General features: G+C 48.0%; 1 protein-coding gene across 3 annotated transcripts in view; it reads right to left on the bottom strand.

The window, feature by feature from the left end:
• The window catches only part of CNNM4 (cyclin and CBS domain divalent metal cation transport mediator 4), an 81,307-nt gene that overhangs the window by 46,091 nt on the left and 17,697 nt on the right, over window positions 1-17,519 (bottom strand). For all 3 annotated transcript variants that reach the window (XR_004427233.1, XM_033159016.1, XM_033159015.1), the window contains exons 2-3: window positions 1,475-1,618; window positions 77-214 (exon numbers count right to left, since the gene is read on the bottom strand). Coding sequence is in view for 2 of the 3 variants with exons in the window: in XM_033159016.1 (XP_033014907.1) it covers window positions 77-214; window positions 1,475-1,618 (282 nt within the window). In the remaining variant the exon portion in view is untranslated. The remainder of the gene's footprint in view (window positions 1-76; window positions 215-1,474; window positions 1,619-17,519) is intronic.

The raw sequence follows: 17,519 nt of genomic DNA on the forward strand, positions 1-17,519 counted from the left end.
CTGCATTATATCAGGAGGAGCAGCAAAACAGGATTTCGAACCAAGACTGGGGAGTGATTCCCAAAGGATCTCTTACCCGTAGAGAGAAAGCGGTGAGCAGCTAGGAGCAGCTGCGGGGAGATCTTCACCTTGGACTCTGTGTCATTGTCTTTAAAGGCAGAAAAGTCCCTTTTGTTCTTCTGGTTATTCACTCGTTTTCTGGATCGGTTGTCAGCTGCAGAGGAGGAAGGGGATAGGTTGAGGAAGGGTGTCCCCCCAAGAACGAATGTATTACTGCAAACAAACTGTGCTTGTTCCATGCTCCTTGGTGCCTACCACAAGGGCACGTAACTCGGATTCCTGGAAGTTTTCTGCTTTCATATAATTTACATCTTTCTAGTCCTCAGGGCTACAGAGTAAAGCTTGGGAAAAGTTATGACACTGTCTGCTAATGGCTGTAAAATCAGATTGTACCCAAGATCAGGAGCTTGACATGCCTTTCACATTTCCAAGGGTTTCATTGTGTACTTCTTCCTTAATCTTTTAATATTTAATATTATGTTGGGGGACACCCAGAGTGGCTGGGGCAACCCAGTCAGATGCGCGGCATACAAAATAATAATAATAATAATAATAATAATAATAATAATAATAATAATAATAATAGCTTGTCCCCGGTTTCCAGACAGAGTGGTATGGCTCTCAATGACTCACATTAAATTCTGTATCGTTCCATTTTTAGTATACCTGTTTCCGAAGTGAGCACAACTCACATTAAATTCTATGGGACCCATAGTTAACACCATGGGCACCATTGGGGGTAGTCAAATCCTTCTCATACACTGGGGCAGGTTTGGCAAATGCCCCAATTTTGTCCCTCAATGCAATCCTAAATTTCTCCCTGAGAAGTGAATGGCCGACAGGCACTCATGGGAAAAGCAAAGCACTGTGCTTGAGGACCCGGCTGCAATGTGGCCAAATTTATGCATTTAGAAGAAGAAAGAAGTCCTAGAAAAGGTCAACATTAGGGAAGAGGCCTGGATATCTCTGAGCCAGCCAATACATCATGAACTATGGAATTTGCTCTTCCAGGAGGCAGCGATGGCCACTATCTCAGATGACTTTAAAAGAGGACTGCCTCCTGTGGAAGTGAGTTCCATAGTTTAACTGTGCTCTGTGAGAAGAGGTACTTTCTTTTATCTGCCCTGAATCTTCCAGCATATTGTATGGATGAAACCGGATCATCAGGAGACCCTCAACCAAGCAGCTTCAGATGCGGACTGCTGCTTCCATCATCTCAGATCATTGGTCATGCCAGCTGTGACTGATGGGAGTTGTAGTCCAAAGCAGGTGGAGGGCGCCACACGGGCTGCCCCTGCCCTATGGTGCAGAGGAAGACCCACAAAATGTCCTCTCCACATATTTATTACTATACAGCTGATCTGCCATCACACCACCCTGCCCAGCAATAGTGGAGATTTGGAAGGGACCTAACTGTACATATCTGACTCGTCCAGGATCTCTGACTTGATGATTTCCTCAATGACATCCTCCAGTGTCACCAGGCCCAGCACCTCATAGAAAGGGTCACCTTCACCTTCATTGTTCACCTTCTGGACAATGGCCAGGTGCGATTTACCTGTGTGGGAGAGAGAGAGAGAGAAAGCTAAGCTATTACAGCACCACAGAAAGGGTCGCAAGTGTTAAGCATTCCAGAAACATATCATCTAATACTCTGCCCGGTTGCTGCTGCAGAGTCCTGGGAAAATGAAATCCTACGACTGTGGCCAACTCACCCTAAGCTGTCCCTCTTGCTCAGAGACAGCTGGTCATAGATGGTGGGTGGGTTGGAATCTTGGAATCAGATCCAACTAACTTCTACTAAGAACAGACCCACTCCAATTGGAGGACCTAAGTTAGCCGTGTCTATTAGTTTCAATGGGTCTACTCTGATGTAGGACTGGCACTGGTCACAAACAACCCTTGGTGTCACGGTGTGGGGTCAGGGGTTGTATTCAACTATGTCTTACTCAGAGTAAACCCACTGAAATTAAATAACTTAGGGTAGTCATGTCTGTTAACTTCAGAGGGTCTATTCTGAGTAGGACTAGCACTGGATACCAACCCAGGTGTTGTGAGGAAATCAAAACAGGGACCAAGGGAAACTATAGGGATTGGTTTTAATTTAGGGAAGGCTACTGCACACTCTGAACAAAGGGCTTGAATGATTTTGGTAGGAGGCCAAGGTGACCATGGCAGGCCAGAGTCAGTTTGTGCATTAAGCGGCTCAATAGGGCTGCGCTTGTTTGCCAGGCTAGCTTGAGCACATGAGCAGGGGCAGAGCTGTGGGAAGTTTTGGAGGCAGGGATGGCAATGAGAGGGAGAAGGTTCCCACATGAATACAGTCTGAAAAAATAAACCAGAAGTCTTTTGCACAATGCTCTCCTGTTCCTCACTCTTGGAGCATTCGCAAAACCCGGTGGAGGATCAGTTTGTGCAATTCTGACTGCTATTACAGCATTAGAGAGAGAGCAAGGCAATTAGATGTCCTGGCAATTAAGGAGGGAGGAGACCCACTTTTCTCCCCTTCTGCGCTGTGGGTGGGAGGAGACCTCCCAGGCTCTTCTCAGCCACTGCTGATTGGAAAGGTGGTTTCTGAGACACAGAAGGGGAGCTGCAATTTCATGCAATTCTTCTCCTTCGATGTCGAACTGCTCACATGAGTAGGCCACGGGTGAGTGGGAATTTGGAAGATTGCTGGGTGCTTAATGTCACCTGTGCCAGCTCTTGGTTCCCATGCCAGCCCCATTTGCAATACACATTTAAAGCAGGATCTTACCACTTTAAACAATCATGGCTTCCCCAAAGAATCCTGGGAACTGTAGTCTGCTAAGGGAGCTGAACATGGTGGGGAGACCCCTCTTCCCTATCTAGAGCCACAATCTCTGGAATTGATTTGTGAAGTCACTCTTGGAATTGCAGCTACCTTTTGGTAGCAACGTTTAAAAAGTTGGTTTTGCCTGTTTTTACTGATAAGTTCATTGCTTAATTTTATTTGCAAACTGCTTGAGGTTTGCTTGTTTTTTTGCAATCACACAGTATATAATTTTTGTGAAATAAATAATTAAAGTTAAATAACAGGAAGACAAAAAGCCACTGCCCATGATGGAAATCTGGGAATAAGAGTTCAAGGGCGCTGCCTGATGGACAGAAGGGAGCTCTTATTTCTTGATTTAATCCTGCCCTGATGAATGAAGTCCTTGGAACCAGTTGCCTTTCCCTGCGCTGCGGTTCTTCCCGAGCACATTGTTAGAAACTGGCAGGTCATGTGCTAGCCACAAGATAGTGGAGATCAGCAGCAGGACCTGGTGTTGTGAAGCAAAGATGCCTAGATGAGCCTGACTCTGGGGGACACTAAAGCTGGGAGCTTTCCTGCCCTTTGGAACTGTTAAGCTGTGAATACTCGGAAGGTGCTCTCGGCGGGACTAGCCTGCTCTCCTCAGAGGAATGCAACAGGGACATAGATCACCGTGCAGAGCTGTGTGGGAAAAAGTTCTGGACTCAAGCCTTCCTCCGAGCATTTGGTCTGCTCTGCTACTGCACAGTTCTCCCAAATTTCCAATTGTCAAAGCACCCCTTCAAAAAGTTAGGGTGATACAAGTGGAATCCACAACATACTCCATCCCATCATAGCTGTCAACTTTCCCTTTTTGGCGGGAAATTCCCTTATTCCAGCGCTGTTTCCCATTGCAAAATAAGGGAAAGTTGACAGCTATGGCCGTTTCCCAATGCAAAAGAAAAAAGGAAGGTTGACAGCTCTGCATCCCATCCCATCCCATCCCCACCTCACCTCCCCCCCCCAACAGAAATACAGCATTATCTGGTCACTAAGTATCTTCAGTCAAGAGCTGTTGGTTTTCTTTGTGTGTGTGTCCCCGGGTTACTCCCCCTCCCCAAAAGAATGGTTTTTAGGATTCTTGCATTTGGTTGGTGATGTTTTGACCACATAAGTCAGCCTTTACAAACCTGGTGCCCTCCAGATGTTCCTATCTGGCCCAGCCATCTTGCCATGGGAGCCGCAGTCAACTAACATCTGGAGATGCCACAATGGCCAAGCATAAGGACTGAGCTCACCTTTGGTACCTACCATTTCATATGCTTAATTGGTCTTCTCCATCTACTCGTCTTTGTAGGCTAAATCATTTATGTTGCCATTTTAACACCTTGTGATGCTATTCATAGGCAAACTTGTTTTAATTAATGTAGGGGAGCAGAGGGTCATTTTGCCTACATGCATTCATTCCAAACAAGAATGTGCAACACATTTCAAATACAAAAAAGCAAAGTTTAGAGGCACATTTTGATCCATTACTAAGTAATGTAAAAGACAAGAATGGCCCGTCCTCAGAGCCACCTAGATGTGCTGGACAGCAGTTCCCACCAGTGCTGGCTGGGGCTGATGGGAGTTGTAGTCCAAGACATTTAGAGGTTGGCAAAGGCTGCCTCACAGCCAGGAGGTCAGCATTTGCCTCATGTGCTCTCAGAATGCACTGAGGAAGGAATGGGGCCACAGGAGCTTGCCCTGCCCCATCCTTGCTGGCTCTACCACCAACATCGCCGTGTGTTCATCTGAGTATGTTTACAATCTCCACCTGAACGGGAATCCTGTGCAAACTGGGCTTCCCGATTACGTGGAGGGTTCTAAGCAAAATTACGGTAGCTGAATGTCCAAAAAGGTCGTTGCCCCCCCCCCCCGCACCTTCAAAGATGTGGGGCTGAAGTTGACCAGAGCACATTGTCCTACTGCTCCCCTGATGTGTCAGAGGTGAACACCTCATGTGTCAAAAGTGCCTGCATGTCCCAATCAAACCAGATGCAGAAATTAGCCAGAATTCCCTCCCAGAATTCAGGGGAGATTGAACTAGCACAGGCATAGGCAAACTCAGCCCTCCAGATGTTCTGAGACTACAATTCCCATCATCCCTGACCACCGGTCCTGTTAGCTAGGGATGATGGGAGTTGTAGTCCCAAAACATCTGGAGTTTGCCTATGCCTATGCCTGAACTAGCAAGGGGCAAGGCAGGGCTAACAGATCATGCAGAGGCGTGGCAGGCAACTTCCTCTGGGCTTCAGTCCTTTGGGCTAGAGATGCCAGTGGATTTTGCTGAGAGAGAAATGAGTTTCAGGGGCTTGGAAATGCTCCCTTCAAAAGGAGGGGCCAGCACCAGTAGTCCCCCCCCCTTCTTCTCCCACTTTGAGCAGGAGAAGGTTTCTCAGGTAGAGCTGGCCCTGGGAAAATAGGGATGGGGGGGGGGAAACCCACTCCTGCCTGGGACTCATGGGGTTAAAGGGTTCCCTGTGGGGTTGGCCTTTTGTCCCCGTGTCCCCATTCAAAGTAGCCCCCCAGCAAATAAATAGTCTGGCTCATTTCCTAGTCAATTTGATGAGAGGCAAGGGCAGGGTCCATCTTCAATCTTTAATTCCAGGAGAAATACATAATTTCTCACGACAAATGTGCTGTTTCTGTATCACTGCAGTGCATAGCAAAGTCAGGGCAATTGTCTTCTTCCTTGGAATAGTAATGCTGCTAAACTCTACTGGCCAGAGCTTAATATGAAATCCTTCTTTGCTATGGAACAGAGTGTGGCCTTTTACCTTTCACCTCAGTTGCTAACTACTCTGGAAACATCAGTGGGTCTCTGCACTCCCAACAGCATCATCATTATGATCATCATTTGTTTATTATTAACAAAATTAACAGACCACCCTTCATTACAAAGTAACCACAAGGCAATTTCCAAGGTATCTAAAGATGCAGTGCAGTGTCCTGCCACATTCAGTGGAGCTGACTCCCAAGTATGTGAGGTTAAAGTAGCTTGGGTATCTCCAAAGCCCTGAAAGAACACATTTTTGTAACCAGGTCTAGAAGCTGAGTAATGTTGCCTGCATCTGTGCCTCCAGAGAGAGCGTTCCACAGCTGGGGCACCACTACAGAGAAGGCCCTGTCTCCTGTCCCCTCTCCCTTGATCTCATGGCCTTGGTCAGTCTGTCAAAAGGGAAAGGCACCCTAAGAATTACCTGGGTCCCAAGTATTTCAGGCCAAAACGAACACCTTGAATTGGGCCCAGGAACACAGAGACAATCAGTGCTGATCCTGCAAAACAAGTGGTGGCTAACTTTGTGCAGAAACACCTGCCAATAACCTGGCAGCAGAAAACCAGATGTCACTTATTCACTGCCTCACCAATTATATATATATATATATATATATATATATATATATATATATATATATATATAATTTGTTCCATTTTTTCCATTAAGATCCCAGAGTGGTTTGCAATATATGCAAGTAAAAAAAAAAAAATGGAACACCAAATAAAACCATAATATGTACGAAACATAAATTTAAAATAACCAGTACACTTACAACTCGCCTTGAACACACCACTTTCTTCCAGAGGTTCTGCCCTGATACATGACCTTCTGCTTGCAGGCATGAAATGTCCTAAAGCAGCTGTTTGCCCAAGGTGAGAAAAGAATTGCCTCCAAGTGACCAGGCACAGATTTTCCCCCCAAAACACCTCTATGTGCTGCAGACAACTTATATCCTTAGTATGTTGTATCCAAGTGGGCTAGTAATTTTTACAGACACTCCCCTCACTGCCCTGAGGCCCCCACCACCACCACCACAAATAGGCTCTCCAGGATTTCAGACGGGGGTCTCTCTCTCAGCCCTACCTGGAGGTGCTGAGTGTTGTACCCAAGACCTTCTGCATGCAAAGCAGACTCTCTGCCACTGAGACACGGCCCCTCTGATCTTAATAGCTGAAACGAATCTTTGGGGAGAGGCAGTAATGAACATTTTAATTATGGCAATTATGGTCTGTGCATCAGAAAACGACGTCAACACACATTTAAGACACCGTATGAGGGAATAGGGCAGTTCAGATAGGAAGAGGGCAGGAGGATGGGCAGCACCCCATTCACCCTCGTGGGCGAGTCTCCGTTGCCACTGCGGCATGGAGGGCCAGAGCCAGGGTCCTTATGGGTGCCTACCCCTGAGGAACCAAACACGCTCCCCCCCCCCTGCCCTTCCCACAGCACCTTGCTGGCCATGTGGCACAAGGCACACACCAAGGAATAGAGGAGTGCTGTCTGAAGGCCCAGAAGGGACAGTCCGGAGACAGAGGTTTCCAGGGCCTCCGTTTGCTCTCAGCTTCTGCTGGGGATACTGTATCAGCCTGGTCTGTGATCCTGTGACTCCTGACCTGCCTCGCTGCATGGGATCTGGCATCAGACCAGAACACGACCATTTTGCTTTTGCTAGCTGTGGGGAGAGGTAATGTTGTTTCGAAAACAGTTTAAAACAACTTAAAATTGCTGGACACAACTCATGGGCAAGCAAGTTAAAATGATGTACAATGCAGGAACAGGTAACTCACCTTTGTTTTTAACCATGCACCAGAGGTGACTAGGAATTCCACCCAGGAAAGCGAGAGATTGCTCTGCCCCTCCTCCCAAAGCCCTCATCAAATCATAGAGTTGGAAGGGACCAAGGGCCATCTAGTCCAACCCCCTGAAATGCAGGAATCTCAGCTAAACATCTATGTCAGGTGGCCATCCGACCTCTGATTAAAAACCTCCAAGGAAGGAGAGTCCTCCACCTCCCGAGGGAGACCATTCCACGCTCAAACAGCTCTTACTGTCAAGAAACTCTACCTGATGTTTAGTTGGAATCTCCTTTCTTGTAATTTGAAGCCATTTTTTAAAGGGCAGGCACTGGGCAGGAAGTGGGGAAAGCCCTCACTCTCCCACCCAGCAGAGAAACCAAGCGGGCTGCCAAGGGAGGCATGGGCAGTCTGCCATCTCCTGGCTGCCCATTGTATTTCTATCCTGGCCTGGGTGTGCTCCCTCCTTTGTTTCCAGCACAGAAACTCAGTGGGTTGGTGGTGGGAAGAAGGCATATCTCCTGCGCATCTAGCGTAGAAACACGGCGGGCGAAAGGCAGGGAGCGATCCATGCCTCCAGGCTGCTACTGTGTCAGCCCCCCCCCCCCCCAGGACAGGCCTTTGGCTGCTGTGCAGCTGGCACAGAGACACAGCGAGCTGCTGGCAAAACAACAGAGCAATCCGTGTCTTTGCTGCACTTCTATGCTGAACATGCAGGAGTGGTGCAGTTTTGTGTGGTAAAAAGGAGGGGGAAAGCAGCAGCAGGAGGAGCACAGGAGGCGTGAAGTGTGCTGTGTTTTGCCCATCCTCCAGCGGCTGCCCTCAGGGTTGGCCTGGAAGGTGCAGCCACTGGAAAATGTGGCACCTTGGCTGCGCACTGCAGGGCCCAACCAGACACATGTCACACCATGCCGGAAGGAACCTCAGCGGCTGCCTATCAGCCTCCAGGCCAGGTTTAAGGCTTTGGCTCTGAGCTACAAAGCAGCTTGGGATCAAGTTATCTGAAGGATCGCCTCTTCTCATACTGCCCCATTCAGTCACTGCAAATGGCTGAGGAGGCCCCTTAACTGTACACCACTGTGGAGAATTGTGTTTGGTGGGGAAGAGGGCCTTTTCTGTGGTGGCTCCCTCTTTGTGGAATCACTTCCCAATGGAACGCAAATGGGCAGCAAAACTATTGGTGCTATGGTACCTTCACACCAATGTTCCCAGGTCCTTGTAATGTTTAGTTCCAGAAATGGCATTATATTAATTTGGCCTGTTGTTGCATTTCATTTTTTGAAGTTTTTTGATTTTTAATATTTTTATTTGCTTAATAGACTGTGGCATTCTTGCTGATCTGCCTTGAAATGCCATATGACAGGCAATCTACAAACAGCTAACTAAACTAACATTTTAGTTAAGAGAGGCATTTTACGCACCATCTGCTCACAAGCGTGGATTCTCACCACCCTTGGGTGGAATGAAGTGGCCATTACACATCAATAAAGTCACATCTCCAATGCTGAGTCTGCACTTTGTCCTGTTAGCAGCGATGCAGGAACTTTGCAAGTGGCCAGCAAGAAGAGGCAGCCCAGGCCTCCAGGGATCCATCCCACAGAGCAGGGAAACCAAAGTACAGTAATGCACCGTTCCCTCCCTCCCAACCTCTCCTCTCTGCCTGATAAACCCAGGATTATGGGTTTAGGAGACTAGGAAATCCACAAGCAAACAGCTGGTGGGTGGTAAACTCCTTGAGGCATCAGCGAAGAGAGAGGGGTGTTGCTAAGAAGCTGCAGCCTGGGCAAGGCTGGGGATCACAGCAGAGACCACCTCCACTGCTGCTTTTTCCTTGTCCCTAGAGAAGACGGCATAGGAACAGAGGAGAAGGGCACAGGAACCCGCCTTCTCCCAAGTCACAGCACTGCTCTGCCAGCTCAGGGCCTGTCAGCAGCAGCCTTCCCCACCCAGTTGGACTACAACCCCCAACAGGCTGTGCTGGCCTAGGCTAATGGGAGTTGTAATCCAAGCCATCTGGAGGGCACCAGACTGGACAAGGGCTAGCAGTGCCTCTCCAGGGTTTTGGACAGCAGCCTCTTTCAGGCCTACCTGGAGACGCCAAGGACTGGACCTGGGTGTGACGTGCGCACCCAAAGCATGTGCCGTACCCACTGAGCTGCCTACCGCCCTTTCCTTAGGGCAGGGGCAGGGGTGTCGTGACCTTCTGGGCACTGCCAGACTCAGCACAAGGCAACCGGAGCCTGCCCTAATCGTACATAAATGTAGTCTGGCTTAATCTTTGTCTGCATGGTTAGTTAATAGGTTGCTGCTCCTTTAAGGAAAACCCAAGCTGCTCTCTCTGAAGAGAGAGGGAAGCCTGGACTAGGAACCTGCCTTTACTGAAGCAGACCATGGGTCCATCTGGCTCTGTACTGCCTGCGCTGACTGGCAGTGGCTCTCCAGGGTTTCACACAAGGATCTCTCCCAGCCCCACCCAGAGATGCTGAGGATTGAACCTGGGGGCCTTCCGCATGCAGCGCAGATGCTCTAACACTGAGCTATGCACCCCCCCCTCCCCACGACAGTCAAGTTTTAGGCCTCTGTTAAATTGCACAAACAGCTGAGCAAGAAAGTTAATTTGGTCACCTCTTCCTGCTTAGAGCCCAGGCTGCAAAGGGGGTGTTTTTGAAAAGGAGCCAGATGACCAATGGACAGGATGAGGGAAGACTTGAACTTGGAACAAAGGCTTAGGACAGGACTCACCGAGAGCTTCTGCTTCACAGTCTGGTTTATTGTGTTGTACACTGTCTACATGTTTAATAATATGATAATGCTCATTTCCTTACCCACGACATTAATTTTCAATAGTTGCTGGAACGCTCCCTTTCTCTGTGCTTCTGTAGGACCAGGCGTTAGGCGGGGGTGGAGTGTGCTTGTCAGGCGGGGGCGCAACATGCTCACCCAGCCCTTGCCTCTGGCACCATTGGGTGGGGCAGGGCGTGGAGGGTGCTCATCACCCTCCACACTCCTCCAGCCCTTGCTGCTGAGCTAGACAGGGCATGACGGGGATCTCTGCAGAGGGGGGCTGGTTTGCACACACACACACCCCGCAGATTGTGTTCCCGGGCCACAACCCCCCTGCCCATGCTATGCTGCTTCATAGGACTGAAATTTGTTTCTTTCTTAAGAAGACCAACTGCCATATCTTTTTTGGCAGATTTTATTTTGGATCTCCAAAAGAATGGTCATCAATGACAAGGACAGGATATGTCCCACAGAGTCCACAGAGCGACTCTCAAGACCTATTTTGACCCTGTGAACCAATTTTGTCTTCAGGCCCTAGCATCAGTGATGATGGGCCTGTGATGGGACTAGAAACTGAGAAGCCCTGGGTTCTTCATCCAGATCTTCTAGGTCACCTCTTTTGGTGCTGTGCTGCTGCACGAATCAGCTGATCTGTGGGATAGCACAGGGGTAAAAGACACAGCCTTTTGGTGCCCCGATGCCCCATGGATCACCTTGCTTGTGCAGCACCAAAAGACGCACATCTTTAATCCATGCTTCTCAAAAAAATAAATAAAAAGTGTTGTTGAATAAAAAAAATGGGACTAGACATTTTGTTTTGGTGCCCACAAGCTGGGTTCCAGGAGTCATGTGGCGAATAGCTTCTCTATCCCAGTTTCTAGCCCTGATCCTGAATCATATCAATGGGAAGAAGGGGGCAAGAGAGTATATCTGGACCATCTGTAGACCTGTGTAGCCTTTCAGAAACACAGAACGAAATGGCCCAACAAATACTGGGAGAAGAATCGGGGCATTTTCCATAGCTGATGGAAACTTGGGGCAAATCCCAGCATTACAGATGGGCATCAATCTATAAAACCAACAGCCAGTTCAGAAGACCTACATTTCCACACACCCCTCCATTATCTAAAGAAGTAAAAAAAAAAAGCACCTATATTAACTGTTGAAAGGAAAGTGTGACAAACTGACCCCCCCCCTTTGACCCAGCATGAAGAAGGCATAGTTCAGATCTAAATAATAAGAGTAAAATCCATATAAGCACTGGAGAGAGTCCAAAAGTTGCTTATGTCAGTATAAAGGAAGGTGCTAATGCAACCGTGTTTTTATGCAACTCAGCAGGCACAGTTTGTCCCGCAGAGTCTTTGTTTCTGTGCTGGATGAATGGGCCATCAGTCCACCATAAAAGTCTCCCTCTTTTTTTGCCCTCTAAGGACACAAAGTTTTTGCGTCTGTTTTTCAGGAAGTGCTACGTCCCAAATGGCATGACTGTATACCATTTTTGTACACTTAAACCCTTTACTTCTTTCCAATTTCTAGCTATCAGTATTCTTGCTGCCATTAATGAGTCAATTAAATGTTTATATAATAACCCTCGGTTGTTTCCACTGAATATACCCAACAATACTATTTTGGGAGGTTCTCTCTCTTCTTCTTTTAACAGGTTTCCCCAGTATTTTTTATTATTTCTACAAAGGTGTCATCCTAGATGTCCCACAGCAGTGGTGCTTATGATACATTCACATATGATGCTTTTAAAAGATAGGATCATAGAGTTGGAAGGGACCACAAGAGTCATCTAGTCCCAACATGGGGCTCAAACCCGTGACCCTGGGATAAAGAGTCTCATGCTCTCCCAGACATGTATCAAGCCTCTTTATCCTTTTAAAGTAGTGTTTTTAACCTGGACTGATCAACACCAAAGTGTATTGATGGCCCAGAACAATCTCCTGACATAAAGAGCTGTGGTGGAGACCCCAAAAAGGCCATTGCCTTTTATTCTACCTGTTGATAGATGCCCTCAGCGAAGAGCCTGCTGCCATGAAGCCAGCTGAGTTACTGGCTATGGGTCAAGGACATGAGCACCAGGACAGAAAAAGTATCGCAAGCACTCAGGAAAACTGGATTTGCTGGCCTTGCAGTGGGCAGTCGCAGAGAGCCTCCAGAACAATCTCTATTACTTATGAGATTGGCTTGCCCCACATGTGCCCACTTGGCCACTTCGATCGGAGGAGCTGGCGCTGCTACAGGTGCCACACAATGCCCGTTCTGCCCTTGAAGGCGCTCCGTTGCTTCATGTGGCAGCACCTGCACTCTGGGACTCCCTGCTTATTAAGACCCAGCAGGAGCCTTCCCTGTACTCTTCTTGACACCTGCTGAAACATTCTTGGTCAGAAATGCCTACTCAGGTGCTTAGAAAGTTGAGGTGATTTTAATCTGTCTTAGTATTTTATTTTTTGTATGTTTTAAAGTATGGTTGTGATTTTTCCTTGATTATATTGTTTTATCTTTTTTACAATCAAGCGGTGAATAAATTTTATGAAATGAAATGAATGAATGAATATATATTATGGTCTACAGAAGAGCCTTCCAGACTTTTCATGATGATGACACACTTTTTAGATATGCATCATTTTGCAACACAGTAATTCAGTTTTATGGGACGTGGGTGGTGCTGTGGGTTAAACCACTGAGCCTAGGGCTTGCTGATCAGAAGGTTGGCGGTTCGAATCCCAGCAACAGGGTGAGCTCCCGTTGCTCAGTCCCAGCTCCTGCCCATCTAGCAGTTCGAAAGCACGTCAAAGTGCAAGTAGATAAATAGGTACCGCTCCGGTGGGAAAGTAAACGGCGTTTACATGCACTGCTCTGGTTCACCAGAAGCGGCTTTGTCATGCTGGCCACATGACCTGGAAGCTGTATGCCGGCTCCCTCGGCCATTAACGTGAGATGAGCACCGCAACCCCAGAGTCGGACACAACTGGACCTAATGGTCAGGGGTCCCTTTTACTAGCAAACGAGAGGTTAAACTCCCGGGAGGAGTGTGGGAAGCGCTCAGGGAAGACACTTACACACTGCAGCCAACACACTAACGGGTCACAACACACAGTTTGGAAAGCTCTGGCTACAGTGATAACACCACCTTAGACTATGGCTTCACCTCCACCTGGCATAAGGCCACCATTCACTGGCAGGTAGCAACAATGGCTGATTTCTATCAAACATCACCCTGGGAAGTCCAAAGTGGAAGCTGATGTCCCTTGACTTTGACTAGTGAATCTAAGAGATAACAACTGATGCTGTCCTTGCAATTTTACAGCCTGCAGATAGACAGAAAGAAGACACTATGTTACCTGCCAAAGACAAGATACTGTTTTTCCTAACATCTAAAGCTATGCGATACAAATGTTTGTATGAATATTTTGTGTTTCTGTTAATTATGCTGCTTTAAACACAGTGGCGGAGCTTCATGCTCAGGCACTGGGGGCGGGAAGCAGGCGGGGGTGGGGCTGGCGCGCATTCTGGGGGTGTGGCGCGCCAAGATGGAACCCTATTGGGATCCTGCCCCCTACGCCCCGCCCTTCCGACGCCAGTGTTTAAACGTATATTGTGTATTTGACCTTCATAGACAGTGGTACTTCAGGTTAAGAACTTAATTCGTTCTGGAGGTCCATTCTTAACCTGAAACTGTTCTTAACCTGAGGTACCACTTTAGCTAATGGGGCTTCTCGCTGCCGTTGTCCCGCCACCGCCCGATTTCTGTTCTCAACCTGAAGCAAAGTTCTTAACCCAAGGTACTATTTCTGGGTTAGCGGAGTCTGTAACCTGAAGCGTCTGTAACCTGAGGTACCACTGTATAACGTTTTGACATTTTGCAATGCTTTACAGTATTTGATGTTTTAATTTAGATTGCAAACTGTTTATCATAATTTTTCATAAAAACATATAAAGCCATATAGAAATGATTTAAATAAATTAGTCATTTTTGCCCACACAACACACGTGCAAAGTTCTTCTAATGAACCTTAGGCAAGGCACTGAGCTTTTGTTATCTGGGAGGCAGGAAACACACAAAGCCTTGAGAAACAGATCCAAATTACTCAACTCAGACCCCTTACTCAGCTCCAACCCCCATCCTTGCTTTATCAAACTACCACAAGATATGGTGACGGTCACAAATTTAGGGAGCTTTTTAAAAAAGAGAGACAGAAGGACAAAACCATGGAGAACAGTTCTGCCAGTGGTTATATCAGCCACAGCAGACTAAGTAAAACCTCAAGGCTAAAAGGCAGTATATCTCCAAATGCCCACAGGCACTACCACATTTTGTGGCTGTGAAAACATGTTAATTGTATGTAATGTGGGGGGGGGGGGACACCAAATTGTGTGCAGCATGATGCTATGCACGTTTACTCTGAAGTAAGTTCCACTGAATTCAACAGGATTCATTCCCTACAAAAGTCTGCATAGGACTGGAGTCAGATGGTTAACATTTGGTTCTCACCATACATGAAGTGAGTTATTTGAGACACTTGTAAGCGCAAAATGTGCACAGCCAGGCCCTTTAAGCAGCCACTATACTAGCCTCTCCCAAACTTGGGTCTCCAGCTGTTTTTGGACTACAATTCCCATCATCCCTGGCCACTGGTCCTGCTAGCTAGGGAGGATGGGAGTTGTCATCCAACAGCAGCTCGAGGCCCAAGTTTGTCTGCCCTATACTCACCTTAAAAAAAGAAGCCTTGGAGGCCAGAAGCCCATACATTTTAAAAAGAGATAGCCGCTCTCAAGAGCTTTGAAGAATGCGCTGAATTCTGGGCTGAAAAGAGCATATGCTGTGGTTGCAGCACTCCCATTCTTTGCCTTGCTGGAAGGGATCTGCTTTGCATGCACTCACCCCCAGGCTCAATTTATGCCATCCTCAGTTAAAAGGTGAGCAGAAAGATCTCTGCCCAGGACCCCACAGAGTTACTGTCATCCAGATTAGACAATACTGGGCTGGACAGTCTGGCTCGGCAGAAGGCAGCTTCCAATTCCTAACTCTGCAACATACACAAAAGTCCCTTGCTGGGAGGTTTCCGTCTGCTAGCGGTGCCAGACTGCTGTGTGCTCTGTCACCAGGTTCCCAGACAGCCATAATTGAAGAGGATTAAGTCACACTAACTGCAGTTCCAAAAATAGGCAATAGTGACCTCACACAGCAAGGCGGCTCCTGTGGCCAGCTGTGACTCCGTGCAATGCCATCATCAAAGAACCTGGGAAGAGATCGGGGAATTTTCCAAAATACTGTTGTTGTTCAGTCGTTCAGTCGTGTCTGACTCTTCGTGACCCCATGGACCAGAGCACGCCAGGCACCCCTATCCTCCACTGCCTCCCGCAGTTTGGCCAAACTCATGCCAGTTGCTTCGAAAACACTGTCCAACCATCTCATCCTCTGTCGTCCCCTTCTCCTTGTGCCCTCCATCTTTCCCAACATCAAGGTCTTATCCAGGGAGTCTTCTCTTCTCATGAGGTGGCCAAAGTACTGGAGCCTCAACTTCAGGATCTGTCCTTCCAGTGAGCACTCAGGGCTGATTTCTTTAAGGATGGATAAGTTTGATCTTTTTGCAGTCCATGGGACTCTCAAGAGTCTCCTCCAGCAAAATACTGTAGGCAGGTGGAATTGCAGGAGACCCCTAGCCCACCCCCTGGATTTCTGCATCAAGCACCATAGCTTTTAAGCTCTCTTGCTGCATGCCAGGTCCACAGGCTCCGGGATGCTCCTGCGAGATCCTGCAGGAACTTGGGAAGTGCAGCAGGGAACCAGTAGCATAGCAAGGGGGGGCGTGGCCCTAGGTGCAAAATGTTTAGGGGGCGCAACCAGGCACCCATCCCCAGGTGCCGGCTTGGTGGCAGGAATTCCTGCCCCACCCTGGCAAAGGCGGCAGAGCAGCCCATTGGGGGCTGCCACTGCCAAACAAGGCGCATCCTGGCAGCCCCCCCCCCGGGTGCCTGTCCTTCTCTGCCTACCTGTCGCCACCAGGGATCTCTGGGCCCTGTACTAAAAAGAGAGGCTGAAAAGGACACCAAAAGCCAGAAAGTGAAGCAGTTGATGATGTGAATGTATATAGACAGACAGACAGAAATGCAAGCTTACTCAGGATGAATCCACTCAACCTCATGGCACAGTGTTTCTATATGCCAGGCAATACAGCCTTCGAGCCTGGAGGCTACGTTCATTACCATTCCAATTATCATAATCATTGGCTTTTCTATCTCACCTTTCCTTCAAGGAGCTTGAAGTGGTGTACATAACCCCCCCACACACACACACACCATATCATCTTCACAACAACCCTGTGAGCTGATGACTGAGCAGGGGATTTGAACCCTCATCTCCCAGCTCCTAGTCCAATACCCTAACCACGACACCGCACTGGCTTTCTGTGTCAGTTCAGCTGCCAAAGCCAATTAAGAACCAAGGATTGTCTTGCTGGGTTAAATCCTGGTCCAACATCCTTGCTTGAATGCTAAAGGCAGCCGGTCTGTGTTGTTGCCTCACCACCCCCTGCAAACAGGGATTTATGGGGAAATGCCTCTATATATCAGAGAGACCTGTGGCACCTTAGAGACTGAACAGTTTGCTATGGCACAAGATTTTAATGGGCAAAAACCTTACGAGTCCTAGGCTGGTTAGCCCTCATGGTATGTTAGGGAGCACAAAGCCATGATCTTTGTGGGAGCAATAAGGCAGTGTGTAGCAGATTACTGCTTGCAAGCAGGAAGCCACAATAAGCCAGAAAGGTTCGTCATTGTGTGCACATGCGGCCAGAATGGCTTCATCAGAAACACCAAGTGGTCACCAGGGTGCCAAACTGGACAAGACACCAGTTTGCACAGTTAGCAAGTGTGTGAACGGCTTAAAAAATCCTAAATAGTATGCATGGAAAGCGACTGGGGAGGAAGGTTAGGGGTTTTAAGCCCCTCCCCCATGGCAATCATGACCCATTTCAGGCTGCTTAAGGTTGCTATCTGCACTATAAGAAAAACTTTATAGGCATGAATGGAGTTTTCCTTCCAATGCAAGAAGAAGGCATGGTGAAGCGGGGTGTGTGTGTGTGTGTGTGTGTGTGTCTGAGCCAAACTGGATTGGGACTGCGGGGGGGGGGGGGTTGCAGCGGCTATGATCTAAAACCCATATGCCCTTCCTCCCACACCAGGATGTAGTTCAGATTGCCCTCTCCCCACCTCCAGGGACCAGGTATTTTACTTTTAATGAGCCATCCACAAAATCGCTAATTGCATTTAGGGTGCTTCGTCTAGCTCGGTCCTTAG

The sequence above is a fragment of the Lacerta agilis genome, chromosome 8, assembly GCF_009819535.1.
Source record: "Lacerta agilis isolate rLacAgi1 chromosome 8, rLacAgi1.pri, whole genome shotgun sequence".
Taxonomy (NCBI): domain Eukaryota; kingdom Metazoa; phylum Chordata; class Lepidosauria; order Squamata; family Lacertidae; genus Lacerta; species Lacerta agilis.